General features: G+C 44.4%; 2 protein-coding genes across 6 annotated transcripts in view; one reads left to right on the forward strand and one right to left on the reverse strand.

Annotated features, from left to right (window-relative positions):
• SKIC8 (SKI8 subunit of superkiller complex) lies at window positions 1-22,219 on the forward strand. Of its 2 annotated transcripts, XM_027123731.1 has the most exons (13): window positions 1-39; window positions 3,799-3,849; window positions 4,559-4,586; window positions 6,340-6,445; window positions 6,820-6,992; window positions 11,186-11,334; window positions 11,556-11,649; window positions 12,492-12,585; window positions 14,421-14,513; window positions 15,235-15,313; window positions 17,281-18,062; window positions 19,225-19,445; window positions 21,907-22,219. In XM_027123731.1, the coding sequence occupies exons 2-11, from the start codon at window positions 3,838-3,840 to the stop codon at window positions 17,368-17,370; spliced, it is 918 nt and encodes a 305-aa protein (XP_026979532.1). In that variant the 5' UTR covers window positions 1-39; window positions 3,799-3,837; the 3' UTR covers window positions 17,371-18,062; window positions 19,225-19,445; window positions 21,907-22,219. The 2 variants fall into 2 exon arrangements, with proteins under 2 accessions (XP_026979532.1, XP_026979533.1); XM_027123732.1 differs by lacking the exons at window positions 1-39; window positions 3,799-3,849; window positions 19,225-19,445; window positions 21,907-22,219 and adding an exon at window positions 4,695-4,927 and having other exon boundaries at window positions 17,281-17,567.
• DNAJA4 (DnaJ heat shock protein family (Hsp40) member A4) overlaps window positions 18,532-27,402 on the reverse strand; it is a 16,595-nt gene continuing 7,724 nt past the window's right edge. For 3 of the 4 annotated variants that reach the window (XM_027123730.1, XM_027123728.1, XM_027123729.1), the window contains 5 exons: window positions 26,935-27,039; window positions 25,605-25,832; window positions 24,363-24,593; window positions 20,583-20,683; window positions 18,532-20,486 (listed from right to left, as the gene is read on the reverse strand). In XM_027123730.1, coding sequence (XP_026979531.1) covers window positions 20,271-20,486; window positions 20,583-20,683; window positions 24,363-24,593; window positions 25,605-25,776 — 720 coding nt within the window. In that variant the 5' untranslated portion in view covers window positions 25,777-25,832; window positions 26,935-27,039 and the 3' untranslated portion in view covers window positions 18,532-20,270. Of the gene's footprint in view, window positions 20,487-20,582; window positions 20,684-24,362; window positions 24,594-25,604; window positions 25,833-26,934; window positions 27,040-27,402 lie in introns of those variants that run through there. The other variant, XR_003436492.1, reaches the window with a different exon arrangement.

The raw sequence follows: 27,402 nt of genomic DNA on the forward strand, positions 1-27,402 counted from the left end.
CAGACGAGCCGCAGGGCCGTGCAGCCGGGCAGTGAAGCGGTGAGTTGGTCCGCGCAGCGGTGGGGATGGCAGTCGCTAACCGCCCAGGCTGGAGGGCGGGTGAACGAGGGTGGGCCCGAGGCTGCCTCTAAGACGGTTTGCTCAGGAATGCTCTAGGCTGCGGGGCCCGAGGGTAGTGGCTTCCGTGACTCCATTTATCCTGGCCTCTCGACGTGCGGGGCCTAAGGGGAGAGGGTAGATGGCCTCATCTTGCATCCTGAGGGTGTTCTCTGCAGCCTCGAGATTAGGGCTGCTTTCTCTGCAGTAAAGGTCTCAGTGTCCGTAGACGGAACGACTGTCTTAACCGAAGTTTTCCAGTGGTGGGCCACGCTGTCTTCTTAGGTAGCGAGCTGCACAGGTACAAGCACAGGCTGAGTTATCTTTATTTCAAGTACCATGTAGTGTTATGGGTTGCTGACCTGCCTGAGTACTTTAATAGGGACATGTGTAAAGTTCTTTAGAAACACTGAGGAGGGAGCAATGAATTCTGCCTAGGAAGTTGGGAGGAAAGTTCTCTTAAGAGAGAAGGTAGCAAGAGAGGGCTTTGGGGTCCTCTTAGCTCTTAAATTATTAGAGGATAAGAAACTGATGTAAGAGGTAGTGTAGCTTGGTGGCCTATACTATAGCTTGTATCCACCTTCTACTGTCAGACTAACCTTAGGAAGCTTCCTTAACCTCTGTTGAGTCTCACTTTCCTTATCAGGAAGGTAGAGGTGATAATAAGAATATCTACTAAGTGGGGTGAGAGGGTTCAGTGAGCTAACCTATGTGTAGAACGTAAAACAGAGCCTGACTCATGGTATATCCTCAAACGTGCATTCATTGATAGAAGCACACCTCTGTCTTGAGGAGGCTGGCTTCATGGAGTTGGCTTCCTGCAAACCTTCCTACTCTTTTGTTTCTCTCTGTTGCAGGGATGTGAGGCAGGATTTGGAAGGGGAGAGGGTAGGCCTCTGCTTCACTGGGCAGAGGGCTGGTGCCCAAGCAGAGTTGTAATACTGTTCATTTCAGCAAAACTGGCTTGAGCTCCTGCCTGTCTTTCCTACCCTGGCCAAGATCCTGTTCTTGGGTCACAAATTAAGCACTACCAACTTGATTGAGATCTTCACAGGCAAAGATTATTTACAAATCGTTTGTTTGTTTTTTCTGTTATCCTTGGAAAACCTTCACGGTAGCCTTTTTGGGTTTACAAATTTAAAGCAAGTAACCTGGATGCCTTAGCTGTATGGTCTCCTCTGTCAATGGATAGAATTGAGGGAGCCATGAACTTGGATGAGAAGAAAAATTGCATCCTTATGTTCTCTAACCTCTAACTGAAATTTAGCGTTTCTTTCGATTAGGAATGTTGTCAGCAAACCACAGTATTGACAGGTTGACTTTGTCACCAATAGAAATTACAGATATTTTCATATCTTAGCATACTGTGTAAGCTCATGACAACTTTGATATTACGGTAGTTATTAGACTTGCTGCTAGATATTGTTATGTAATGTGTAAATTAAGAATCACATGTTATGCTATCACAAATTTAATTTTTGTATTTGGTAAAATTTTTTTTTTTTTTTTTGTATTTGGTAAAATTTTATTTCGGTATACAGTTGATCTTTATTCTCAGCTTCTGTATTTGCAAATTCATCTACATGTTAAAATTTATTTGTAGGCCCCAAGTCAGTACTTGCAGTGCTTTTGCGGTCTTTCTTGGACATGTGTGAGGTGGTGAAAATTTTGAGTCAACTGACACACATTCTCAGCTGCAGTTGAACAAGGAAACATTCTGCCTTCTTGCTTCAGTTCTCATGCTGTAAACAAGTGTCTTGTTTTCAGTCTGTTAGTGCCATGATTTTTGGATTTTTGTGCTTTTATTGGTAATTTCAGTGTTTAAAATGGCCCCCCCAAGCACAGTGCTAAAGTACTCTTAGTGTTCCTAAGTGCAGGAAGACTGTGATGTGCCTTATGGAGAAAACACACGTGTAGATAAACTTCATATAGGCAAGCATTTTGGTGCTGTTAGCCATAAGTTCAGTATTAATGAATTACCAACGTAAAATAAGGTGTCTTTATTATTTTAATAGACCTTTATTGGAGTATAATTGCTTCACAATATTGTGTTAGTTTCTGTTGTACACCAGAGTGAATCAGCCATATGCGTACAAGTGTCCCCATATCCCCTCCCTCTTGAGCCTCCCTCCCACCCTCCCTATCCCACCCCTCTAGGTCATCGCAAAGCGCTGAGCTGATCTCCCTGTGCTATGCTGCTGCTTCCCACTAGCTATTTTACATTCAGTAGTGTATATATTTCGATGCTACTCTCACTTTGCCCCAGCTTCCCCCTCCCACCCCGTGTCCTCAAGTCCATTCTCTGTGTCGACATCTTTATTCCTGCCCTGCAACTAGGTTCATCAGTACCTTTTTTTTTCTTAGATTCCATATATATGTGTTAGCATATGGTATTTGTTTTTCTCTGTATGACTTACTTCATTCTGTATGACAGACTCTAGGTCCATCCACCTCACTACAAATAACTCAGTTTCATTTCTTTTTATGGCTGAGTAATATTCCATTGTATATATGTGCCACATCTTCTTTATCCATTCATCATCATCAAGTGTCGATGGACACTTAGGTCGCTTCCATGTCCTGGCTATTGTAAATAGTGCTGCAGTGAACATTGTGGTACATGTCTCTTTTTGAATTATGGTTTTCTCAGGGTATATGCCCAGTAGTGGGATTGCTGGGTCATATGGTAGTTCTGTTTTTAATTTTTTAAGGAACCTCCATACTGTTTTCCATAATGGTGGTGTCAGTTTACATTCCCACCAACAGTACAGGAGGGTTCCCTTTTCACCACACCCTTTCCAGCAGTTATTGTTTCTAGATGTTTTGATAATATCTATTCTGACCATCGTGAGGTGATACCTCATTGTAGTTTTGAGAAACATGCATAAAACAAAGTTACATATTGTTTGGTTACCAAAAATATTATCAGAGTCTTGCAGGAACCTAATGCAGTGTCTCCCTTAGGAGCAGTGGATCAGTCAGTGTTCACTAATTCGGTGTTCAGTGATGTTATAGAACATAACTGCCTGGAATAACAAGAATGGCCCATACTTGGTTTCCTTTCTAATCCTATGTATTTTATTTTATGTATTTAAAAACATCCTGAGAAGGGGTTTATAGGCTTTACAAGGCTGCTAGAGGGTCTATAGCACACACAAAAAAGATCGAGAACTCTTATTATAGCCTGAGAAATTAAATCTATTCCTATGGTTAAGTTTGTGTTTAGCTGAGCTAAGTCCTTAAAGACTTCAGCACCTTTTGGGAGACATGTGTCTCCCTCTAGCTCATGTCCTCATTTACATGCCTACTGGCTCTTATAGGCATTTTTGGCTGAGATCCCCGCATGAACTCTAAGAACTTTGCTCCCCCATATTTGCTTGTTGAGTTTTGAATAAATAAAATTTTAAATTAAAAGGTCCTGTGGTTTTTATCTCTCTGAAGAGCAGCAAAGGAGGGAGACTGGTCCCTCTCTGTAGTCAACTTGAGGAGAAGAAAACATGAGAGGTGATAGATACTAGTTGAGAAAGAAGTCCGTGCCACCTGGTAGGGCTTGTGAAGGGGGCCCCTGGGACTGATCCACAGAAAAGTGTCCGGGCAACTCTGCCAAAGAGTTGCCTTATTTTCTTGATCAAGGGGAACCTTCTGTAGCCCCCTCTGTCCTGATGACACCCCCTTACTGAAACCCTGGTATTGTTTCCACAGAGCTGTCTGGCCTTTAGCCCTTCATCCTTGGTTAAGGAAATGACCAACCAGGTAAGGCCTATGGAGAGAAAGAATATCAGTTGGTCTCTTTGGCAGGTTCGAGCCCAGTACGTTGTCTGGGTGTGTAGTCAGAAAACTAGCATCTGATTCCTGCTCTTCTCCTGAAGAGTAGGGTGACCCTGGGCACCTAGTCACCAGCGGGTAGCTGGCACTAGTAAAATGCACAACACTAAGAGGAGGATTATTTTATCTAAGTCTGTACCACAGTTTACAAAGGGATTGAGGAAGCTTAAAAGAATTTGTACACAAAAACGAGAAAGAAACAAAGATCAGAAAAAGAGAAACATATCTTTGTAATAAATTAGGGACAGAGTTAACAGGTTATGCAGACTGTGTGGTTTTATACAGCTGCAAAAATTAAGCTGCAAACTGGACTCTGAGCTTCCTGGTGATCAGAGCAGGAAAAAACACGTAATTTACTACTCTCCTTTTTGGGTTGGTAATAGTGGTTAGGGAGAAGAGACAATAGTTTGTCTAAAATTAAAGAACTAATTTTTTTCTGGTATGACTCTACAAACCTTGCATGAGCAGGAATCAAGGAGCTCCTAAGAGATCAGGCAGGGGAAGCAGCTAACACTGTGGTGACTATATCTACCGGGGGGCAGGGCGGTGAGTTGGGTGCCAGGGGGTGTTTTAGGGAAGGGATGGGACACATCTGAAATCTGACCGTTGGTTCAATGTGTCTTCTGTTCTTTTTTAGTACAGTATTCTCTTCAAACAAGAGCAAGGTAAGCAGCTTGCCTGTTCAAGCAAATTTACCTATGAAAAACTGTTGTCCCTGGCGTAAGGTTTTTGTCATGCTGACCAGACATGCAGTTTCCAACTGTACTCTGCAGAAACATTGGCAGAAGCAGCTGAAAACAAATACACTTAAAAACAAACAACAACAACAACAAAAACCAAGCCACTAACTTAAAAGAAAAAGCAGGAGTCAAATGACAGACCGGAGAACTCCAGGCTGAGGAAAGCTTTCCCACCTGAGGAACTCTGAGCTTCCCAGCTATCAAAGTGAAAGAAGGAAACGCTTTGAGTCTCAGAAATCTGTTAATGGCACAGCTCATCTGGGGAGGTAAACTTGAGCCTGGCCCTGAACTCAGAAGTTCTCTTGGGGGTTTTTATCGGGCTCCTTCATTTACAACAAGTGCAGAGGACCTTTGACCCTCAATGAAAGTGAAGGATATAGTAACAGCGAGGTGAATTTCTGTCAAGACTACTGAGTGTGGGGGGTGGGCTGGGGGCTGTGCATTGGAGACAGTGGTGGGAATGGGAGCAGGAGGCAGGTCAGAGTTCAGTCTAGAAAGGTAACTGGCCAGTGATACCGGACTTCATACCTGAAAAGGAGTATGTGCCTGGACTATTCACATGTATCCCATTTCTCCACCACAGCCTGGATGAGTTAGGTAAAGCCTGGAGGAATTTGTGGAATGCCTAATAAAAGCTCTTCCACTTTAAGTAGGTGACATTTAGGTAGTCTAAAGTTTAAGCCAAAAGCATTCTTTCAGGTTAGCTAGCATAGGTAACTAGGAGCTAGTCAGGCATGCCAGTCAGCTACCTTGTATGCAGCGAATGCCATCCGGCTGGCAAGCTAGCAGGCTTGGGTCGCGTGGGGATTGTAACGGAAGCCATGTATGTAACTCACAGCTGTTTAAGTTGAATGCCCTTGTATTCATATCTTGAAAAGGTGTTCCTGGAGAAATGCTGCCAGGTATGAAGAAAGCCACCTTGTGCACTTGTCACATTTATATTCCTGCACCAGGTCTGCAGACCCACCGGCATGGCCTGCCAGATATGCAACTTAAAGACTTAGAATTTAAAGTGGACGTTAGTTAATAGAGAGGTTGGGTTTGAATCCCAGTTCTGCCTCTTCTTAGCTTTTGACTTCGGGTGAGCTACTAGGCTTCTCTAAGCCTCTGATTCCTTATCTGTAAAATGAAAATACTATTCACAGTACCTATTTCATAGGGTTGTTGTGGCTGAGGTAATACTTATAAAAGGATTAAAGTAATAACTGGCCCATTAAACATAATAGACATTGTGGCAAAAGGCAACTCATGCGTGGAAGCTGCTTTAGTTATTTATTTTCAGACCTGCCTACTGGTTTCCAAGGATCTCTAAGAAATAACTCTTATCAACTTTAGATCTCTTTTTGGGGTGGGTTTCACTTTAGCTAAGTGAGAGCCATTCCAAACTAATGCATGTTGGACAGCATGCTAAAGTAGAAAGGACATTGGATTACTATGGTACTGCTGCCCTACCTGGTAACCTGTGATTTGGGGCAAGTAGCTTCTTCAGAACCTCCAGTTTTCATATCTGCCTCCACAGTTATAATAAAAGCTGTATGAGAAAGCAGTTTGCAAAACAATAAAGTGATACAGGTAGATATTACCTCAGAGTTGTTGTAACAGTATTTCAGCTTCATCTTAGCACATTCAGTTTAGAAGTTGCATGAAGACTTTTAAAATGAAGCGCTTTCCATTCTAGCCCATGATGATGCCATTTGGTCAGTTGCCTGGGGGACAAACAAGAAAGAAAACTCTGAGACGGTGGTCACAGGATCCCTGGATGACCTGGTGAAGGTCTGGAAATGGTGAGTGCCCTCTCCTCTAACATGCAGCCTTGGAAATTGGGGTTTTTACTTCTGGGCTCCCAAATTGCAATCAGAGAAGTATTAACTGTTTTCTGAGCAAGAAAGCAATAGTAGTATGGTGGTATACAAAGGCAGATTATTTTTCTCTCACTCGTTTTCCTGTTATTCGCTGTTCAGGCCCTATAGTTTAAGAAAAAAAAAAAGTCTCATGGCTAAAAGTTGGCTGCATTTGGTGTTCTGTGGCTCTTGATTTCCTCTCTGATTCTGCTTTTCACAGACCATTGGTAATGCATACTTACAGGGGCCCAGAATTTCAGATGCCAGGTACAATGTGTTGTGTGTGAAGAAATCCATTTCTCTGTCCCCCATTGAAGGCGTGATGAGAAGCTGGACCTACAGTGGAGTCTGGAGGGCCATCAGCTGGGTGTGGTGTCTGTGGACATCAGCCACACCCTGCCCATTGCTGCGTCCAGTTCTCTTGATGCTCATATTCGTCTCTGGGACTTGGAAAACGGCAAACAGATAAAGTCTATAGATGCAGGACCTGGTAAGAGTTTTACTCTTAGAGAAGATACTAGAGGTTTACAATCCATTTTTGAAACCTTTAGGGATAGATGTATTTTACAGTTCAGAATTTTTTGGATTTGAGACTGGTAATATGGGTGCGTGAACTGTATGTCATGTAATACCTTCAGTGGGGCTGGGGGCAGCACTCTAATCAAATACTGATACCTCAGCGACTAAACATGAGTATTTACACTAAGAGAGGTATATACACGCTATAAATAGCCTTACATCAGTTCAGGTCAGGTTTTATTACCAAATGAATTTAAGTACTAAAATTATTTTTTTAAACTTACAGTTTTCATTGCCTTTGGGTTTCAGAATTGCTGATTTGGGATTGTGGACTTGTGTTTGAATGGTCCAGAGGTCCTCTGTTTGCTATATTCTGAATTGATACATTCACTGCCTTATAGAGGTCTAGAACATAAAGCACTGTGTCCTCATAGATCTGTATCATGGTAATCTCTACTAATTATGATTAAAGTGCCTGTTTCTAGTATATGATAGATATATGAAACTTCTAAAGAAACAAATCCATTGTTTGTTTGTTTTTTTAAGTTCTATAGGACAGCATAATCTTGTCCATTAGCCTTGATAAATATCTGAGGTAATGGAAGCTAATGATTTCAGTAGGTTGGATTAATGTGGAACAAGCAACATGACATTTCAGGATTCCTTGTAGCCTTATATTTACTTGTAAATGACTGCATAGCATTCATGAGCAGAGCCTGTTCTACCAGAATAGGTGATGACCGGTAGAGAGTACAGAGAGTCTGGTCCCTCTCTGGCACACCCCTCTGTGGGTTGACTACGGAAGAGCTGCTCAGGGATTTCCTTAACTTAATTCCCTTGATTGGAGACCCAGGTGGATTTGTCTCCCACTGGTTATGTTCAGTAGACCCTATAGGCTGTACTTATTCTGGAAAGAATGATGGTCCGAGGGTTTTAAGGACTCTGGGTTGTCTGGAAACTGAGTTCATTTCCCCTCAGTGGCAATGTTCCATGTCTCTGATTCTTAACTATTACAGCTTTTTAAATAATGCATATGTCCAATCCCTATTTTGGATCCACTGAATCACAGTTATTGGGGTGTGTGGGCTGGGATATGTATTTGAAAAAAGCTACCCAGACACTCTGACTCCCCAGATGATTGTTTTTGCATGTGTCCTTGCCCTGTTGAAATCTCTTACAGAGGACTTGGGTCCCCAAACTAGCCCACAAAGTCTGTTAAGACTCTGCTTTATAGCTGAGAGGAGGAAGAGGCAGATCTGTTGCTGCCTTTTCATATTGGACACCTAAGCCCTCCCATGACGCCAAGGTCACTGCGTGGTTTTGTGCCCCCCCCCACCCCGGGCACACCACAGCTGAAGAAATGATTACTGGATTGGTTCCAAGGAAGAGGATGGTGTCTGTATCCACCTTGCCTTCCCTGACAAATAGTACCTTAAACTACATACTGGTTCCACGTGTGGCAAATGATCATTGAAAGATTACTGTTAGGAAAGAAAAAAGATACTGAGATGAGTAGAGGGTTGGGTTTATTTTCTTTTTGGATAGGAATATTCCTAAACTATACCAGACCATTAAACAACAGTTATTTGGGTGAGTAATAAAAGCAAGCATTGCTATTGACAACTAAGGAGTGGCTGAATTGAATTCATCTGAAGGTAAAACTAGTAAGTCTAGGTCTAATGAATGTAGGGAAATGGGCATTTACATTATACCTATCTTGAAAATATGCCTGGAGAATGTGAAAGAAGGAACAGAAGAAGGAGAAAAAGACAAGAAAGAAAATCTCAGATCCTGAAGAAGAAAGTGAGGAAGTAGAAGAAAGGGAAGATGAAGGGGAAGATCCTCCATTGGGCACCTCACCCATCCTGTAGCTCCAGCAAACTGACATTGAAGAAGAACAAAGGCGGAGGCATAGGGGCCTCTCAACATCAGATGGTTCAAGATGTCCCAATGTAAAGAAAAGCTACTCTTTTGCTGATGAGGTGGAACTTAGTGATTTATTATGCAAATGTTAAAATAAATTTTAGACTGCACATTTTAATGGAGGAATAAAAATTCCAAAAAAAAAAATTCCTTCAATTTCGAGTATAAGGATATTGGCCACTAAAAGTTCTATATTATCAAACAGTTAATAGGCAAATGTAAAAATAATTCAAAAGTGTGATTTTATTAAACTTCAAGGAATAAAAATCAGATTTTCTAGTAACTATTATACCTGTAAACAGTTAATTATGATAGGAATAAGAAAACAATCCTGTTAGAATAATGCTTTACTCATTTAGGAGTAAAGATAGATATTAAAGAGCAGTTATTTGAGAGATTGATTATAAAAGCTTTTTCGGATCTTCTTGGTTAATTGAGCCCTGTTGAAGTTAATTTCCTTTTTAAAACAAATATTTCATAAGAAAAGTGATAGAGCTAAATTATTTATTATTACTTTGAATATGTGTGTTAAAATTTGTGAGAGGGCTTCCCTGGTGGCACAGTGGTTGAGAGTCCACCTGCCGATGCAGGGGACACAGGTTCGTGCCCCGGTCCGGGAGGATCCCACATGCCGCGGAGCAGCTGGGCCCGTGAGCCGTGGCCACTGAGCCTGCGCGTCCGGAGCCTGTGCTCCGCAACGGGAGAGGCCACAACAGTGAGAGGCCCGCATACTGCAAAAAAAAAAAAAAAATTGTGAGAGATTTTTTATTTTAAAACTCACCGTGGAACATGGTGCTGACCCATCTGTGCTAGGAGCCCCTGTCTACCATGAGTTAAGCTCAGAGAGGCCTTCACTCTCCCCTGGGCTGAGAAGGGCCCTCTTTGAGCCCTGCCCCAGGAATAAGGAGAGTGACATGGGAAGGAGCCTTTCTCTCCTCTCCCTTTGATCTAACAAGTACTGTTTCTGGGCAGGTGCAGGAGGGGCAGGACTTAGGGTACATTCCCATATAAGAGTGGGTATGGGCAAAGGGACCTAGACTAGCACTGGACAACTAGATTATTCCTTGGCCTCTAGGCTCTGCCCCCGAAAGCTCCCAAAGCTCTTTGGGGTTGCCTATGAAGAGGTTCCCATGTAGCTGAGAAAAGAAATGCTAAAATATTATCAGTGGTCCAGATGGAAATACAAAGCACATGTGTTTACCCAGGCTGCCCATGAGTCTGGAGACTTTTACACAGAAGTACTGTGATACACAAATAACATTTGAATAGAACGCTTGAAATTAGGCTGTGTGGTATAACTTAAAAACTAGCTGATTTTTTTTTAAACAAGCAGTGCCTCTTTCCAGTCCTTATTCTCTGTTAATTTGTGGTAAATACTTTGTCATATTACAGTTTTATATAAGAGTATTTCTGGTACCTTTTCATTTATTTACAGTTTTATTGAGGTAGACTTTCACCTCTATAATTGCACTCTGTAATTAACCCATTGTAAGTATACAGTTTAACAGGTTTTAGTAAATTTCCACAGTTGTGCAGCCTGTTGTGCAAACCACTCTAATTCGGTTTTAGAACACTGCCATGCCCCACAAAAGTTCCCTCGTGCCCATTTATAGTTAATCTGTGCTCCCACCCTCAGCCTCAGGCAACCACTGATCGGCTTTCTGTGCCTATAGTTTTGCCTTTTTGAAAAATTTCACATAAGTGAAATCGTATTGTCTTATACATCTTCATTCTTTCTTTAGCATAATGTTTTTGAGGTTCATCCGTGTTGTAGCATGTATCAGTAGTTGGTTCCTTTTTATTGCTGAGCAGTGAGTATTCCATTATGGGATATTCCACGTTTTGTTCATCCATTTACCAGTTGATGGACATTTCGATTCTCTCCAATTTTTTAATATTCTGAGTAATGCTGCTATGAGCATTCAGGTACAAGTCTGTGCATGGACATGTGTTTTCATTTCTGAGTGGAACTGCTGGGTATTATGGTAAGTGTTTTTACTTAAAGTGTCAAACTGTTTTTCAAAGTAGCTGTACCATTTTATTTTCCCACCAGTGTATGAGGATTTTGGTTTCTCCACATCCTTGCTAACACTTGGTATTGTCCTGTCTATCTACATTTTTAGTAAAAATTTAAGACGCCCTTAAACTAAATTGGTATAGAATTAATATCTTCACAACTTTTTTAAAATTAAAGTCACGTCTTTTCTCACTATAGTTTTTTCCCTTCTTTTTTCTGTTCAGTGGATGCCTGGACTTTGGCCTTTTCTCCTGATTCCCAGTATCTGGCCACAGGAACTCATGTGGGGAAAGTGAACATTTTTGGTGTGGAAAGTGGGAAAAAGGAATATTCTTTGGACACAAGAGGAAAATTCATTCTTAGTATTGCATATGTAAGGAAACGTTGCTCACTTTTTCTCTCTCTGATTCTTTCAGTTTACTCTTCTAGCCCATTGTATTCCTTGGTAAGCGTTCTGCATTGGTCTTGTCAGGCAGCTACTGGCATGGTTTGCCAGTCAGCCAGTTAGACCTGCAGCCAGCAGATTGCTTGTGTTTGGTGGGGATGGCTTAACAATATGGAGCTTCAAATGATCTCAATATGTTCTCTGCGCAGAGTCCTGATGGGAAGTATCTGGCCAGTGGAGCCATAGACGGAATCATCAATATTTTTGATATTGCAACCGGGAAACTTCTGCACACGCTGGAAGGTGTGGTTCATCGTTTATTTTGTGCAAACTGGGTTATCAGATCACAAAGGAAGACGTATTCTTTCATTAAAATGCTGCTAAATGGCAAATGAGCATTAGATTTGCAAAACATCAATCTCAGTTGGAGATCTCAAATGCCTCTAAGGTTCAGTTTTGTCACTAGTTATAACCTAGACATATTAGCTCTTGTACCAGTGTTAAATGCTTTTTTTGGTGAACAGGCCTTTTATTTATGTGTTAATATATCCTAGCTATATGAGTGTCTTATTTCTGTCATGTTTGGTTCTAAAGAACTTTGTGATTAGAAAATAACTGCTTTTTGTCAGTAATTTGAAGGTAGATGAAAGTGCTGTGCCTACCCTTTGCACTGATGACCTCTGGGCAGGAGAACTGGGTACTAGAACAGGGGAAGGGCTGGAGGGCGACTTCTACTCTGTATTCTTTTGTACTATTCTGAATCCTACCAAGAGGATATATTACCTCTTCAGTGTATCCTTTACCCTACAACAAAGGATTTGGTAGGGAAATAGCATCCTATTTGTTCAACCTTGCAAATCAGAAACGATGCATATTTCCATGTTTGGCCATATCTGTGGCAGAGGAGTTTCTTCTAAGCAATGTGTGCTGAGGTCCAGTTGGTCAAGGAAGGGATCTGAGGTGAAATGGCTCCAGCAGGAGGGGCCTGGGTTATGTGCATGTTTCTAGAGCATTAGAAGGAAGGGTCCAGTCAGTACCCTCTCTGACTGAACAGCTGGGCAGTGCAACCCAGTGACTTACAGTCATTAAAAGTGACACAGTTAGTGGACACTGTATTAGTTAACAAGCGTCTTTGTGAATTTCAGGCCACGCTATGCCCATTCGCTCCTTGACTTTTTCCCCGGATTCGCAGCTCCTTGTCACTGCTTCAGATGATGGCTACATCAAGATCTATGATGTGTAAGTTACCTGTTGGGATTCAAGGCTTCTCACTTAATACCAATGCCTGTTTTGCCTCTTATCATTAGGAGGAGCCCTAGCAAGTGTGCTGCTCCCTCTCTGGGTCTAGGAAAGACTTGTGTTCAGGTCCTGTCAGACGCTCAGTCTCCCCAGTCATTCCTCCCCTGTCAGCGTCCCTGCTTTGAGCTTAGAATGTTATGGAGGAAGACGTGCATGGGTTACCTACTAGGATCACATACTTGCTACTTTTTTTCAGGCATCCTGTCTGTTGTGATTTTAAATTCTTTTAGGTAGGTAAGTAGTGTACAGTTGAGGAGATGGAGCCATGGGCTGTAGCTGGCTTGGAGTGATGGTAAACAATTAGAACATCCATTTTCTAGGGGTGTTCTAGAAGGTACTTCTCTGCCCTAGTTAGGGAACTGTCAGTTCATAAGCCAGCTTGCAGCAGGTCTAGATGAGGGAGCTTTTTTGTTGTTGGTTTTTGACCACAGGTATAGAAGTGAGTTAATCTTCAGTTCACGGCTCTGTTTCATTGGAAGCCTGTGCAAGGGCCCTTTCTCTTGTTGTTTCCCCCTGTCTTTCTCAGTCCCCACTCCTTTTCACCCCTGAGGTCTCCCCTATACGGTGTTTGACGTGTGTGTGATGCTTTGACTCAGTACTGCAATCCGTGTGCCTCTGGTTCCTGGCTTCCAAAGGTAGCATTCTAATCCACTGGGTGCGTATGTTACACTTCTTCCCAACGACGGGTGAACGACGGGTGCCACAACCACGATCATCCACGTGCATGTCCTTTTATGGGCCTGTGAGAGTTTTTCGGGAGTTTAAACTTGGGGGCTTTTGGAGGACGAAAAGTTGTCAAAGAGACATGGAATGAGAACTGCAGCTTCTGGAATTAGAGCTGAATGAGGGTGTTAGGGTCTGGGGGGAAGATGCCTCTCTCAAACTGTGCTTGCCTGTCAGTAGCAGAGCCAATATAAATAGCAGCAATTCCTTAAGTATCCAGTTTTCTTTAATAAGGCTTTCAGTGCTACAATTTCATCATCCTCCCAACACCGGTAAGGTAGCGCGGATTAGCGTCCCCATAATGCAGGCGAGAAGCCCAAGCTGAGGTGGTGGTTTGGCTAAGGTGCTGTTACTGAATGAACACCTAGGACTTTTACCTTCTTGTGATCCCACTGCTTTCCACTGAGGCCACCTCTCCTCCTCGTACCTAACTGAGGTTTGCTCTACTCTTCTGGGTTCAGAGGTGAAACTGCTGGCTGGCCTCAGTCGGGTCTTAGGATTGTTTTCCAGCCATAAGTGATTTCATTTCACTTTTTTAAAGAGTGAAAATGACTGTAGTAATTAGATCTGTCTTGTTCTTGGTTAGCTTAAAAATGGTCTATCCAAGCCACATCTGTTGTAAAGAGTACATCTTGATACATTCCTTAGACACAAGGCACTGGCCCTATATGGAAAGGGTACTGGGTGGGCAGGGGTCAGAACCTGCAACTGCCCTGAGATGGCCTCCTTGCCCCTGCTGGTTGTGTTTCCTCATCTTAGGAGTTGGCTTGCTGAGCCTTCTTTATTTTGAGCTTTTTAAGCTCTGCTTGTTCAGGATTTTATTTTTGGCTCTTGGTGACATTGACATATTTGGGGTTAATGCTGTTGAAAATTTTGTTTCTGCAGTGTGTGATGCTACTTCATTGAAAAGGGAATTTTTAAACTAATACTGTGGTGATTATAAGGATAGCAGATTTGGTCCAATTAAACGGGCAATTAAGAGTATACCTTCCATTTCAGTGATTGTATTCCAAAAGTTAACCTCTCCATTTTATTTGAAACTCCCATTTCAGACAGCACGCTAACTTGGCTGGCACATTGAGTGGCCATGCATCCTGGGTGCTGAACGTTGCATTTTGTCCTGATGACACACACTTTGTTTCCAGGTACTTATGATTCTTATCAGTTTCTAAAATGTTAGGAAGATGAAGATGGTCATCTTGTATGAATTGCCTTAAAATTTGAAGACCCTTTTTTAATTCAGATAGGCTTTGTTTTCTGCAGTGTTTTTTAAATTGTGAAGTTAATTGTCCTTAGCTGGAACAAAAGTGGATTATTTTTGAACTCAGCTCTTAGTTCTGCCTTATAAATCTAGGCTTCTACCTACAGTTACTTAAGGGATACCTGTGTTACAGTAGTAACTTCAGATATGAAAATCTGTTCTTAAAATGTTGTGCTTTGAGACCCCAATGTTGTTTAGGCCCAGGATGGCCAAGACAGTTGAAAAACAGGAGATGGATGGCTTAATAGCATTGCACAGAGGTTTACAGAAGCCTCTGAGAACCTTTATTTTGAAGCTCTCACGGGCCTCCCTCCCATCCGGATATAGGACTCTCATCCGAGACTCCTGATGAGAACATTTAATATGAAGGCCAGGCAGATCAGAAGTTCAGGGAAATAGCTGCTCTGTGAGAGGGGAAAGCCAGCCAGTGATGCCCACATCCTTGGCCACCTTTTGGGGCCCTGGATGGCCACTTGTGTACCCAGGCACCATGGGGGCCTCTAGGTAGGCTGAGTGAAGGAGTGTGGGATTTTTGATCAGGTTCTTTCCAACTTCAAACCAGTCTGAGAACTTTTCTGATACTAATGTTCCCTTTTTTAAAATAGCTCATCTGACAAAAGTGTAAAAGTTTGGGATGTTGGAACGAGGACTTGTGTTCACACCTTCTTTGACCACCAGGATCAGGTATGGCATAATTAACATTCATATTCCTTTGGATTGCTAGCATTGTCTGACCGCTGTGCCAAAACTCATTCCTTTTCCTAACCTTGCTGCTTGGGTTGTCAAGACCAGTCGACCCTTGGGGCTGAGCTACTCTGATTGCTTGGATGTCCATCCAGCCCGTGTTCCTGTGTGCACTCTGGGGTGCGGAGGCTCAGGACGTGCTGTCAGCCTAGCAACCCACGAGGCATGATATGTCCCTATGTAGGCCAGAAAACGGGTACTAGCCAACAGCTTTAAAATGCCTTCTTTGAAACATGCTGCAGCTGGTGCCTGGGGCGTGCCTGGGCCCTTTTCTGGGTACAGCTGGGCCATGGCTGGCTCAAGAAGAACCTGCTTCCTCAGAAGCTTCCATTCCATTCCACAGCCATCACTTTTCTCTTTTGGAGCGGCCCAAAGAAGTGAAGTGATTTTTTTTTTCTTTGAATATACTTGAAGCCAGAAATTCTTACAGGTTGTTTGAAGTTAGTGATATTACTAACTTTTGTTTCAGTCTTTAAATTAGGGAGAAGAGGCTTTGTTTTCATAGGAGTCTTATCTTTCCAAGATGAATGTGAAATGATAAAGGCATTCTAGTGCAGGGCTTCTCTGTCTTTAATGTGCACAGGAATCCCCTGGGGATCTGGTAACAATGCAGATGCTGATTCAGTGGGTCTGGCCTGGGCCTGAGTTTTTGTGTTTGTCACAAGCTCCAGGTGAGGCTAGCATTGCTGGTTCCAACCACTTTGAATAGCAAGGGTCTTGGGGAAGTAGTATAAAAAATAAAATACCCGGGGCTTCCCTGGTGGCGCAGTGGTTGAGCATCCGCCTGCCAATGCAGGGGACGCGGGTTCCTGCCCCAGTCTGGGAAGATCCCACATGCCGCGGAGCGGCTAGGCCTGTGAGCCATGGCCGCTGAGCCTGTGCGTCCGGAGCCTGTGCTCCGGAACGGGAGAGGCCACAACAGTGAGAGGCCCGCGTACCGCGAAAAAAATAAAATAAAATAAAATAAAATACCCATGGCAGTGTAAAGTTGTCTTTTAAGATATTTTAAATGCTCTTATGGCAATCTCATATAATCTCTTCGGAATGCAGCTTAAAGTTAACAGTTGTTCATGCTTTTTTACATTTAATCTTAAATTGTTGCCAACAAAGTTGAGGGGGTTTAATTTTGACATTCCACTACTGGATTTAAACATTTAACTCAGGGAGTAAGACCTGGCTGGCTGTGTTGCTTGGCAGGTGAAGGTCAGTGTGTGGTGCTTTCCTCAGAGGAAGACGTTTGGAGTGGAAATGAGGCCATCACCTGGCCCAGTCACAGCACTGAAATCAGGGCTAGAACACCCAACTAAGGGGTAGGGTGACAGGCTGACCTGATAAAACTCCTGCCACATCAGTTCTGTCTGGGAAGGAGGTGTGAATCTGTTAATTCAGTACATAGCAAATGAAAGCAATGACGTGTGACGCCAAGTTATCTAGCTCCTAGGGACAGGCAGGTTTCATAGGCCTCTAATAAGAGAGTGAGAAGTACTAACCGTGGGGGGGCGAGCCCGAGGAGGTAGGTGAGGAGCACAGTTTGCAATGATCCCTGTAGGCAGCGACCTCAGGGTGGTTGGGCCTTTTCCTTCCTGGAAACATAAATGAGACCACATGCTGGTCCCTTGTGGGTTCCATCTTCACAGCATTAGGTCACTTCCTAGATTGTGAATCTTTGAAAGGTTTGTAGATATCTTGATTTGTGTTTAGAAATGAAATTTTCTTGAGTTGGGAGGTGAGTGGAATGATAATCAAACAGTAGTAATAGAAGATCCCTGGTTAGAGGAAAGGCAGAAAGCACGAGAACATCCTCATCTCAGTGTTTTTCTAGATTCAGTATAATGAGAATAGAGTAAGGATGTTCATTCATAAAGAATAAAGGTGTTAGTGGAATTTTTTTTTCTTTTTATTTACAGGTCTGGGGAGTAAAATACAATGGAAATGGCTCAAAGATTGTGTCTGTCGGAGATGATCAGGAAATTCACATCTACGATTGTCCAACTTAAACATCAATCTTCCAGGCTAATGCTGCAGAAAGAATGTATAGATTGATCATGACATTCCTTACCTTTCTAGCTTGTTTAAAAGAAATATAGCATTTATTGTAGCAAACACTTAAATTTTGTAGATACAGTATAAATCTTTTCATGTTTTATTGGAAACGCCATTCATACTGTAACATAAAGTGTTCTTAATGCAGACACCCATGTTCTTGAACATGCTTCGTTTTCATTTGCCCTGTTACTGGTAGAACAGTGAGAGGAATCAGCATCCTTATGTGAAACCGAGTATCTGCCTCAGAAATGAATACATCCAGGCACTTACTGAACTTTCCAGTACAGAAATTCAGGCTCACTCTTCCAAGGAATGAGTCATGCAGAAGCTGTAAGAGAAAAGCTAATCTATTTCAGAATGGGATCCTGAAGGAAACAGGATATGTGACTGGGTGGGAACATTCTGTAGTCCTATCTGGGCATTCTTCTATTTGACAGATTAAAAAATGTCCCCTGTCACACTCTTTTTCACCCTATTAATTTTAGAGAAGCTGTAACTTGCTGGGTGGGTATTACTGCCTTGACAGTGTCTACAGGCTCAAACCTGTACTTACTCTGGTTGACCTCTTGCCTGGAGGTACGTGTACCTCAGTTTTCTCCTCGGCGACCCACTTGAGACATGGTCTGCGTGTAATAGGAAAGGTGTAAGTAGCTAACCCTCCGAAGTTCGTTGCTTTTTACTGATCATAACTTCATGTGATTCATGTCAGGTCCTGTGCTTTTCTTCCAAACTCCCCATAACCCTTAGCATCAAGCCCGTGCTCTTTAGGTAGCCCCTCGCTTCTCTCTCCTGCCTCTGCCTTGTTCACCTTCCTGTACCCACATAGCCCTGGCCACTTCCTCTGCCTAGACCTTGAGAGGTCTCACCGCTTTCAGGTAGCCGCTCAGGGGCAGCTCCCAGTAGAGGCCTTCCCCTGGCCCCTTTCCCATTACTCTTTCTTCACTGCAGTCATCACTGCGTGATGTTTGTATTGATCCCCACCCCCAAAATATAAGCTCCGTGAGAGTGGAAACTTCATTCCGTTATATCAACCAACATGAGGCAAACTGGCACTTAGCACTGGTCACTGGAGCTCGAGAAAATTAAAAAACAAGCAAACAAAACCATCTGTCTCTCATACCAGCTCAATTTTAATTTTAAAGTGACAAATATACAGGTGGAATAAATTTTAAGCAACACCCTCCAAATTCTCTACATGACAAGGAGCTGAATGTAATTTTGCCTCATCATCAACTAGACAGTTTTCTAGCAATAATTTATTAGGAAGTCACAGCACAGAAACAACACCCTGGAGTTGTGGTCCATTCGTCAATTGATTTTCATATAGGCTTAGTTGGAAGAATAGGTTTTATGTCTTTCCTGACTGATGGTCAAAGTGGGACAGGTGGGCTCTTTCTATACCTATTTTGAGCAAATTATGCCCACCCACTAGCCAGCTGGAGCCTGGTCCATCCACTGGACCTACCTGCCATGGGTCTCATCTACCCTTTGGCCCTCCTGGGGAGGTCCCTGGTCTGAGTCAAACTCTCAGATACTGTATAACCAATAAGGGTGGATCTGAAAAGTGGCCTCTGCTTTAACCCAGCAGCTTAGAAGGCAGGAGTTTTTCTTCATGACTGTTGTGGGAAGGAAAGGAGCAGTAATGGCTAAAGGTTGAGGTAACCCTAAATTTAAATTGTAGTCTGCCTGCCAGGAGTTAATGAATAATATCCCTCCCAACAAGTTATCATTTACAGTGGTAGTCCATACAGACTGCGGTCCAGAGTAGAACTTCAGTTCTCACTAAAACATTATCCCTTGAGCAGGAAGCCCTTTGTGATATGGCTGTGCAAGGAGAGGAACCATCCTTTGGAAGGGAGTTCAATCTGGGAGAATGAGGTGGTGCCTTTCCAGACCCTCAAGTCATCCAGGATCACTGGGCAGACAGGGAAGCTGGCTGTGCCACAGGGCTGAACCACCAGCATCTCCCGTGGATTCCGTTGCACTGAGGCTGCTGCAGACATGGATGGTTTCGTTATCTTTACAAGTAAGCACTTTGGTGGGAGAGCACTGCAAATGCTGTCAACAGAAAATAAAACAACAAAAAACAAGGTGCAGGGGGCGCAGGCAAACAGTTTTATCAGCGTTTCATTTAAAACACTGGTTTGTCCTCACCGCAAGGCCTGGAAGGTTCAGGAAGCTTCCAAGAGAGATGATCAGACACACACCCCGTTCCAAGCATTCAAGGGCACAGGACAGTGGGAACCAAGTTGGCCCTGAAGCCCACTCAGCGTGAACCAGGCACTGCAGCCAAGCCCAACCCACAGATGTGCTTTTATTCTTGAGGAGAAGCATCTAGAATCTAGATTCAGAAATGTCACATGAGCAGCCCTGAGATCATGCCCTCAGTAACTTTGCCATTATGAGGGAGGTGGGGAGGGGAAGAAACCGCAGAGCTAGACTTGGGCCAGGTCGCCCACTTCATGCCTGGAGGTTTGTAGGGGGCTGAGTGCTGTCGTCTGGGCTGTGCTTTATTGGTGGAACTGAACTATGGCAAAGCCACTAGAAGCACAAAGTGTCAGTGCGGTCACTAGCATCTCAAAAATATCCTGAAAATGTAAATAAACAGATTCCATATGCAGACTAGAGTGATTTACACTTAAAACATTTAAATATAAATTAAGCTATAACTTAAGTTACAACCAAAAGAAAAAAAAAGAAAAACCAAAAAGACACTCAGCAGTTGAGAATGCTGAACACATACACAGGACACCCCAAACACGAGGCCATTAAAGCGATGCCATTTTCATTGTGCCAACTTTATACATTCATCACGTGCTAGTCCGGCCGGGCCACGCTGCACCGGGCCACATCATGCCGTCTGGCACTGCACTCCGGCCCGGGGCCCGTCATCATCCTCCTCGTAGGCCTCCCTGTGCTGGCGCCAGTTCTGCTCATTGGGATTAAACTCCTTCAGCTCCACCTGATCCATGTCATCTGTAATCCTGACTTCCTGTCGAGGAGGGAGCAGAGCTTCCAGCTGGAGAAGGTTCTCTTGAGACAGCCAGTGTTTTTCAGGAAAAATAACCTGTAAAGGGTGAGGTGGGAAAGAGCAGTTCTTTCTTCCCTTCCCAATTAAGGCATTTAATTATATGTCCCATGAGAATAAAACACATGCACTTACTAAAAACTGTATGATCAGAGCCCCTTTCTCCAGGGGTGCTTTGTAGATTGGCATTCCTTCATTACGCACACATTTCAGGTCCCCGTGCTTTACCACCTCACCTGCCGCAGAGAAGGTTTACTTATGAAACAGGAAGATGGAGGGCAGCCTGGAGAGGTCAGTCCCCGTGTTGGGAGAGCCTGGCGCAGACACCATCACCCCCACAGCAGCAGGCAAAGGCAGGGGTCACAGGGCATCTGACTAAAAAGCTGGTCCCGACCAGAAGGATGCCTGTCAGAGGAACCGGCTGGGTGAGGGGGATGAGAGGGAGGGGGGCGGGAGTGGAACCCTCTCTGACCCACGCACGGGGCTCCTGCAGTGTACCCAAGGAGGAGCGGGCTGAAGCCTCCATCATAAGGTTGGTTTAAAACAGTGAACTGGGAGTCAACACTCAGTCCGGGTAAACAGGGGCGATACCTGTCAGCCTGCCTCTTGCGTCAGGCTGTCACTACAACCTTCCCATGAGTGGGAGGAGAGTGTGCTCCTCACAGACTCAAGCAGAGCTTGGAGCAGGAATGGGCCTCAGAGTCCAGCCAGACCCCACCTGGCAGGAGAGCCAGCCTTCTGGGTGGGGGGCTCACAAGGTGGCTCCGGCCACAGGCAGTCTCCAGGAGCTGGTGGGCTGGATCTTAATTCTACACTTTTTCAAAAGGAATCGTGGGAGTTTAGTCCCCCCAGAGCTCTTGGTTTGCCCCCAAATCTAAAAATATCATTTCCTTCCAAACATGAAAAGAAAAGGGATAAAAGGGTCTCTTTAAAAAGTATGTTCTTCAGCTCAGTAATGAAAATGGACAAAGAAACAAATGTTCAGAAAAAATGGTTGGGGGGAGCCCAAACACTCATTTATTCAGCATCCCACTCCCCTGGATGAACTCTCTCAAGAGGAAATCTTTTGTTTTTTTGCGGTAGGCGGGGCTCTCACTGTTGTGGTCTCTCCAGTTGCGGAGCACAGGCTCCGGACGCGCAGGCTCCGCGGCATGTGGCATCTTCCCAGACCGGGGCACGAACCCGTGTCCCCTGCATTGGCAGGCGGACTCTCAACCACTGCACCACCAGGGAAGCCCCAAGAGGAAATCTTTTAAAGTATCTCATGGGAGTTTTTAAAATAAAGGGTGTGAAGGACTCTCTCCTTGGGGGTCATTCAGTGCAGGGCTGTGACTCACATGTGGCCCTCAGAGCTGCTGATTGCAGGAGGAGCCCATTAGCTAAATGGCCCCAGGCTGCTGGGCTTGTTATGGTCTTTGCTTTGTTTTTAATAGCTTTTCTGTCTCTTTGCTCCTGTCAGGTGTCACACTTCTTGTTGATCTCAGCACAACTCCTCAGGCTTCTGCTTCTAACTCACCGCGGGGCAGGGAAACTGTGGGACCAAGCATGGGCAACCACGTGTAAGAGAAGGAAAGAGATGATGAGCCAGCTCTTCCGTGAGGTACAAATCTGCCTTCAGGGGGATCACACCCTGGTGAAGCTCTTAAGGCACTTTTTTCTTTAATCTCCTGATTCTCAGCCATGCTCAAGACAGCCTAAAGGCCTCTGGCGAGGAAGGCACTTCAGTAGCAGAAGAGAGAAGAGGAAATGAAGGAAAGAGAAATAAGCCAAAACAAGAAAAGAGGTGAAAGAAAAGAACTCAAAACAAGATAAATGAGCAAAAAGAAAAAGCACAAGAGAAATCTCCAGCAGAAGGTTTTCTGGACACCCTGCCCTTCCTTATAACTAAGCAAGGAAATGGGTTTCTCGGGGTTTACGACTTCCTTCCCTCTGGGGCTCACTTCCTCTCTTTCGTCCTTGGCTCCCAGTTTCCCTGTGGCTGGGATCAGCTGGGAGGCAGCAAGGAACACTGGGTTCCAATCCCATGGCAGAGGCCCCTGCTCCAGGGAGCTTGGCCAAGGACTAGCTTTCGCAAAGAAGTTACACAGCACCCCAAAGATGCTGCCCAGCTCATGCTCCCCGAAGGACTGGAATCAGGTCTGAGACAATGTTGGGGGTCTTGGACATGATACCAGGGGTCTTGGGCACACACCCTCTCACAGCCTGTGGCCTAGGGTTTTGTGTGAACTATGATCCCCAAACTTTCCTACAGAAGTGAGGGGAGGAATTGGGTACCTTGGGAGGCTTACAGAATGGAATCTAAAGGAAGGTGCTGTGTTTTAAATTTTCATGCATATTTTCATTATACTGCAGTGCTTTTCCACAATCCTTAAGTATATCTATACACAAACACAGAAATGAAAAATCAAACAGGGTAAAATTTTAACAATAGGCAAATCATACATGCGTGGTCTTCATACTGTTTTTATTTTTACAACTTTTTGTTAGTCTGAAATTGTTTCCAAATAAAAAGTAAAAAACAAAAGCAAAAAAACCCAAAACAAACCTCTGATCAAGACTTGGATATATAATTCCATTTCACTTATACCCAGAAAAGAGGAAACAGAAAAAGCCAAAGAGGAGAGTGGCAGAGAAAGAGAACAGGCCAGAAAGGGGAAGAGAGAAATGGACACAGAGGCAGGAAAGCCCTGGATGGAGGCTGGGGAGGCAAGGTGGCTCACTCTACTGGACTTAGGGTCTTAATTACACTGCCCTCGGACAGGCTTATTGGCTGGTTACCTCCCATCCCAGCTCTGAGCCTATCCCTCTAGCCTAAGCCTCAGATACCCACAGGAGAAGTCACTCCCTAACCCTGTGGCCAGCGAGGGGACCAGAGCGGCACTGCTCACGGCCAGTGATGGGGTCACGGATGTCTGGGTGGCTCAGCCACCACCACACCTGTCCAGACATTCTTTGACATGGACAACTGACCTGAAGTGCTATTCGGAGGCAGCTTCAAGTTGAGGGCCCCAGCCTGGCCTCTCTCCCTTCTCCAATTTGCCTGGCCTCCTCACAGCCCCTTCCAGGCATGGACTCAACTGCAGTGAACACTAGCCCTCCTGGGAGCTGGGAGCCTGGCATCTACACACATGCTGGCAGGCTGAGCTCTCAGGCCTTTGAGAACCCTTTGGGTCCAGAGGCAGCTCCCTCAAGCTCCTGTGCCTGTGTGCAGACGGGCGGTTCTCTAGAAGCCGCCAAGGATAAGCTGGCAGGCAATGTCTTTTTTTTTTCAGGAAAATTCTATTTTAAAATGTCTCTCACATGTAATCGACAACACAGAGGCTAGAGAAACATGGATGAATCAGCACAGATCACCATTTGATAGAAAAACACCACCTATTATCAGGTGTGTATTATTATACAAAAGTTAATTTTTAGGGCTTCCCTGGTGGTGCAGTGGTTGAGAGTCCACCTGCCGATGCAGGGGACACGGGTTCGTGCCCCGGTCTGGGAGGATCCCACATGCCGTGGAGCGGCTAGGCCCGTGAGCCATGGCCATTGAGCCTGCGCGTCCGGAGCCTGTGCTCTGCAGCGGGAGAGGCCACGACAGTGAGAGGCCCGCGTACCGCAAAAAAAAAAAAAAAGTTAATTTTTAAAAAAATTTAATTTAATTTGAAGGCTCCAGGTAGAAGTTTAGATCCCCAAGATTCCTGTTTTGAGGCTCTTTCCCCAAAACTGAATTTTTTTCGTGGAGATTATAAAAGAAATTCATAAAATTCTCAAAAGTCCCTAGTGATGACTTTAAATTTAGATAAAATCAAGTCACACTAACTTGTGCAACAGAAGTCAACCTTGAATGTGAAACCAGGCTAAGCTGCCAGCATCATTATGCCAAACGTACAGAAGATCTACAACGAAACACATTTGAAACATTACCTGATTTGGATGTAATAATAAGGACTCGATCATCCAGTGTTTCTATCATCTTCTTGAAGCCACAAAGGGCTTCAGAAAGCTGAATTTTCATTTTCATGATCAAGTCATGGCCTCGTCTCTGAAAGACACTATGATCCTTCTGATCAAGCACAATTATGACATCACCAGGCTCCAGCTCAGGCTCCTGATCGCCTTCTCCATGAAACAGTATCTTTTGCCCATCTTTCATACCTATGAAACATCATCCCTTTCTGATTAGCCACTTCTCTTTAAAACCATACTTCCGACAAAGCTTTTGAAGAAGGCTCACAGAGAGCCCTCTGGGGGTTCTTTATTCATCAAACCTCCCAACCTCGTGCAGGCCTGGGGCTGGGATTACCACTGACCAAGAGGCCTCACTCTCCTCGGCATAACGAGGTTCCTCAGCCAAGTGTGCAGCAGGGAGAGTGGGAAACGAGGCCGCCACATCGCAAGTTCCCCGCGCACTCCCCGCCCTCCTGGCCATGCGATGCCACAGCTGACAGTGCACTGTGAGCAGAAGGTCCCCGCCTGCTTCTTGACGCACAAGCAGCACTGGGCTCTGGGGGCCTTCTACTAAGTCTCTGTGCACACAGGCACAGTGTTCAGTCCCTCCACGTGTGTGCTGGTTTGGGTGTTGATTTGTGTACTTTGGTCTCTCACCTAAATACATTTGCTGGATTAGGAAGCCACAGAATGATCAGGGGGAACAACTAAGAGGGAAAAAGACCCTAAAATGATGGCCCCAGGCAAAATGAACAGCAGGAGGAAGGTGCTAGATTTGGGAGAATCTGCTGCAACCGAGGGGAAATGTGTGGAGAAAAGGGACATACAGCTGTGAAGACTTAGATAAGCTTTTACGGCCAATGAGCGACAAAAGCCATTAGGAATAACACTCCCAGTGACTCTAAAGTAATAGTTTGAGAAGGGCAAGAGAGGGCAATTAACCAAAATCAAGGTTAAGTGACTTCCAGGGCATTGGAAAACCTTACAAAGAAGTTTTGTAAGCAAGAAAACTTTGGCAGGTGACATGGATGGAAATAAAGCCAGGGAGGGTCAATGGAAGATGCCCTGGGAATTGGAAGAACCGACGGCACACTCTAACGGCATTTAAATACCACTTGTGCTGTGTCTCGTTTCCCCGATACCTAACCCTTGTGCCCCACAATCAGCACCTCAGATGCACGTCCACCAGCGTGGGGCGCTACTGCTGCACAGACTCACCTTTCTCCACATGCACCTCGATAATCTTCTTCTCTCGGATGACCTTGGCACCACTGCAGCTTTCACAGCGGTCCTTGGGGTTGATGCGCTCGCCCTGGCCCTTGCACTCGATGCACACGGTCTGGATCTGCTGCACCATGCCCGGCCCGATCTGCTGGATGTGAATCTGCATCCCTCGCCCCTTGCACACTGGGCACTTCTCCACAGATCCCTTCTTCCCACCAACGCCTGTGGGGAGACAGGAACAAGGCTGTGCTCTTCCCTTAGAAGCATCTCTGCTGGGTGCCACCAGAGAAGGATCATGAGCCATGAAATTGGACACTGGGGTTTGAATTCTGACTATTTACAACCATGAAAAGCCATGTGGAAGAGCCTGGATGGTTCTAGCCAAGCAGACAACATCCAGATGTTAACATGTAAGCACAAACATTTGTGCGTTTGGCTATACCAAGATAAATTCATTGCTTTAACTCCACCAAATGCGTTTTCTTCCACCCCAGGGTGGAAGAACACACATGCCTACGTGTGACCAGTGGAGACTGGAGAAAACAGCCCTGTCCACAAGGGTGGCTACCCAGCCCAGCCACTTCTCTGTGGGACAATGTGTGACCAAGTCACCAGATCTGACTTTTCTTGAAAAATCAGATTTTTAAAAATTACGTTAATTACATTTACACTTAAATCAAGGACAGCAAACTATGGCCAGCTGACTGGTTTTGTAAATAAAGCTTTATTGGAAGGACAGGTATGTCATCTGCTTGTTTACAGTCTATGGCTCCTTTTTTTTTTTTTTTTTGTGGTACGCGGGCCTCTTACTCTTGTGGCCTCTCCCGTTGCGGAGCGCAGGCTCAGCGGCCATGGCTCACGGGCCCAGCCGCTCCATGGCATGTGGGATCTTCCCGGACCGGGGCACGAACCCATGTCCCCTGCATCGGCAGGCGGACTCTCAACCACTGCGCCACCAGGGAAGCCCAATGGCTCCTTTTGCGATAAGAGTTGAATAGTTACAACAGGGACTGCATGGCTCACGAAGCCCAGAAATACCTATCATCTGGCCCTTTACAGCAAAAGTCTGCCGACCCCTAGGTTGGGTCAACCATTCTTGATTTTTTTATTTTTAAAATAATTGTCAACATATTAAATAAATGTGCAGTCCAAATAAAAAATGTACAGGGCCAAATGAAATGGATTTGGCCCTCAGGCTACCTGTTTGCAATCTCTGACCTTCACATTTAAAAAGATAAATTATTTTTCTCTGAATTGTAAAACAGTAAGAATTGTTTCCAGATCTAAGGGACCAGAACTATGAGACTCATTCAGAAATTCTTACCTTCACATTTCTCACAAATTACATTTTTCTGGAGAGCCAATTTCTTTGTGACTCCATTATATAAATCTTCAAGAGTTACAGACAACTGATGCACAACATTCTTGCCTTACCGAGGGAAAGAGAAGACCAATTAGTAATACTGTATTAAATATACCACTGTGTTAAATACTACCCACATGACCTTTAGTGGTGTGAAGTCTCAAACTGTGCCTGTGTCATTCATTCCCTTCCCTGTGGGAAGCAATGCTTGCTTCTGTCACACCTGGCCCATCCTCTGGCCCTTTGCCAGTATGAGAACTAATACCCTTTCTAGCTATGAGCTAATTATTCAATCATTTATAGATGTCAAAGACTTTCATCTTTATTTGCTAAAACAAATCTGAGAATGAGAGATCAATGAGGAAACCCAAGGCAATGTTAACCAATGAGATTGGTTAACTAGGTTCTCCCCATGAAAGGAGCCCTCTC

Source organism: Aethalodelphis obliquidens, unplaced genomic scaffold (assembly GCF_003676395.1).
Source record: "Aethalodelphis obliquidens isolate GAN/ISIS:26980383/991018 unplaced genomic scaffold, ASM367639v1 scaffold26, whole genome shotgun sequence".
Taxonomy (NCBI): domain Eukaryota; kingdom Metazoa; phylum Chordata; class Mammalia; order Artiodactyla; family Delphinidae; genus Aethalodelphis; species Aethalodelphis obliquidens.